Source organism: Acanthamoeba castellanii, assembly GCF_000313135.1.
Source record: "Acanthamoeba castellanii str. Neff unplaced genomic scaffold scf7180000084757, whole genome shotgun sequence".
NCBI classification, from domain to species: domain Eukaryota; phylum Discosea; order Longamoebia; family Acanthamoebidae; genus Acanthamoeba; species Acanthamoeba castellanii.
Genome location: NW_004457453.1, coordinates 19,380 through 20,516, shown reverse-complemented (window position 1 = coordinate 20,516; position 1,137 = coordinate 19,380). Strand labels below are relative to the sequence as shown.

At 65.2% G+C, this 1,137-nt stretch overlaps 2 protein-coding genes across 2 annotated transcripts in view; one reads left to right on the top strand and one right to left on the bottom strand.

The window, feature by feature from the left end:
• The window catches only part of ACA1_206500 (uncharacterized protein), a gene marked incomplete at both ends in the record, with an annotated part of 532 nt that extends 470 nt beyond the window's left edge, over positions 1 to 62 (bottom strand). The window contains one exon of the mRNA XM_004339871.1: positions 24 to 62. Within this exon, the coding sequence (XP_004339919.1) occupies positions 24 to 62 (39 nt within the window). The remainder of the gene's footprint in view (positions 1 to 23) is intronic.
• A 328-nt stretch (positions 63 to 390) lies between these two features.
• Positions 391 to 1,137, top strand: part of ACA1_206390 (uncharacterized protein) — a gene marked incomplete at both ends in the record, with an annotated part of 1,025 nt that continues 278 nt past the window's right edge. Inside the window, 2 exons of the mRNA XM_004339870.1 lie at positions 391 to 501; positions 634 to 1,116. Of these exons, the coding sequence (XP_004339918.1) occupies positions 391 to 501; positions 634 to 1,116 (594 nt within the window). The remainder of the gene's footprint in view (positions 502 to 633; positions 1,117 to 1,137) is intronic.

Sequence of the window (1,137 nt, the reverse complement as noted above, 5' to 3'; positions counted from 1 at the left end):
ATGCCATTGCCGATGCCTGGCACCGGGGGAACGCCTCTACCGATGCCCATGCCGATGCCCATGCCGGCTCCTGGAGCAGGGGCGGGGTGGGGCTACTACCCCGCCCCTGGTCCACACCTGTACTACCCGAGCACCGGCCCGTCACGAGGCGGTGGTGGCCCGCGAGGCGGCAGGGGCCGTGGGCGAGGGGGCGGTGGTGGCGGTCAGAGAGGTGGTCGCGGGGGAGCGGCTAAGGCCGCTGACGCAGCGGGTCGAGGCAAGGGCGACAAAGAAGGGTACCGCCCGTACCTCATCAGCTCCTTCTTTGCTTCCCGCTTGTTCCACTCTTTCTGCGGGACAGGAGTTGTGTGGGTGCTAAAATGGTTGGGGGGTGGACGCCAACTCAGGTTGATGAAGCTGCCGATGTTCCAGTCGCCCAAGCTTGAAACGCCCGAGGAGATCGCCGCCTACATCGCCGAGCGAAAGCGCAAGTTCCCCACCAAGGAGATTGTCACCAAGAAGGTTCGTAGCTGCACGTCACCACACTTGCACACCCCTGTGTGTGTGTGTGTGGGTGTGTGGTGCGTGTGTGTGTGTGATCGCTCATCCGTGCGCGACCTTGTTGATGGAGCTGACGCACTCGTTCCTCTATAGCTGGAAGAAAAGGCCAAGCGAGGAGAGGAGGAAAGCGGCCGAGGGCGTGGCCGTGGAAGAGGCCGCGGTCGCGGTCGGGGCCGGGGCAGGGGAGGCTGGGGCGGAGACGACGGCGAGGGCAGGGGCGGGCGAGGCCGAGGTGGTCGAGGAGGCCGGGGACGCGGTGGACGCTTCAACCACTACCACGACCGCGATTTTAACGGAGGCGAGGACGAGCAGCCCGATGATGATGAGCAGCAGGGTCAAGAGCCCGCCCAGCAGGAGAAGTTGGTAGTCCGCGAAGACCCCAAGGCGCAGCTTGCTGAGGTCCCCGTCGAGTCGACGACCGACGCGCCAGTCGAGACAGACGAGGTGGTGGAGGCGCCGGGTATTCTCGGTGACCTTCTGGCTGCGTATGGCGACGATGAAGAGGAAGAGAAGGAACTCAAGGAGAGCACCGCACAGCAACCGCCGCAGCCGCAACCACAGCAGCAGCTGAAGGAGGTGGCGGAAGCGGCACCAACG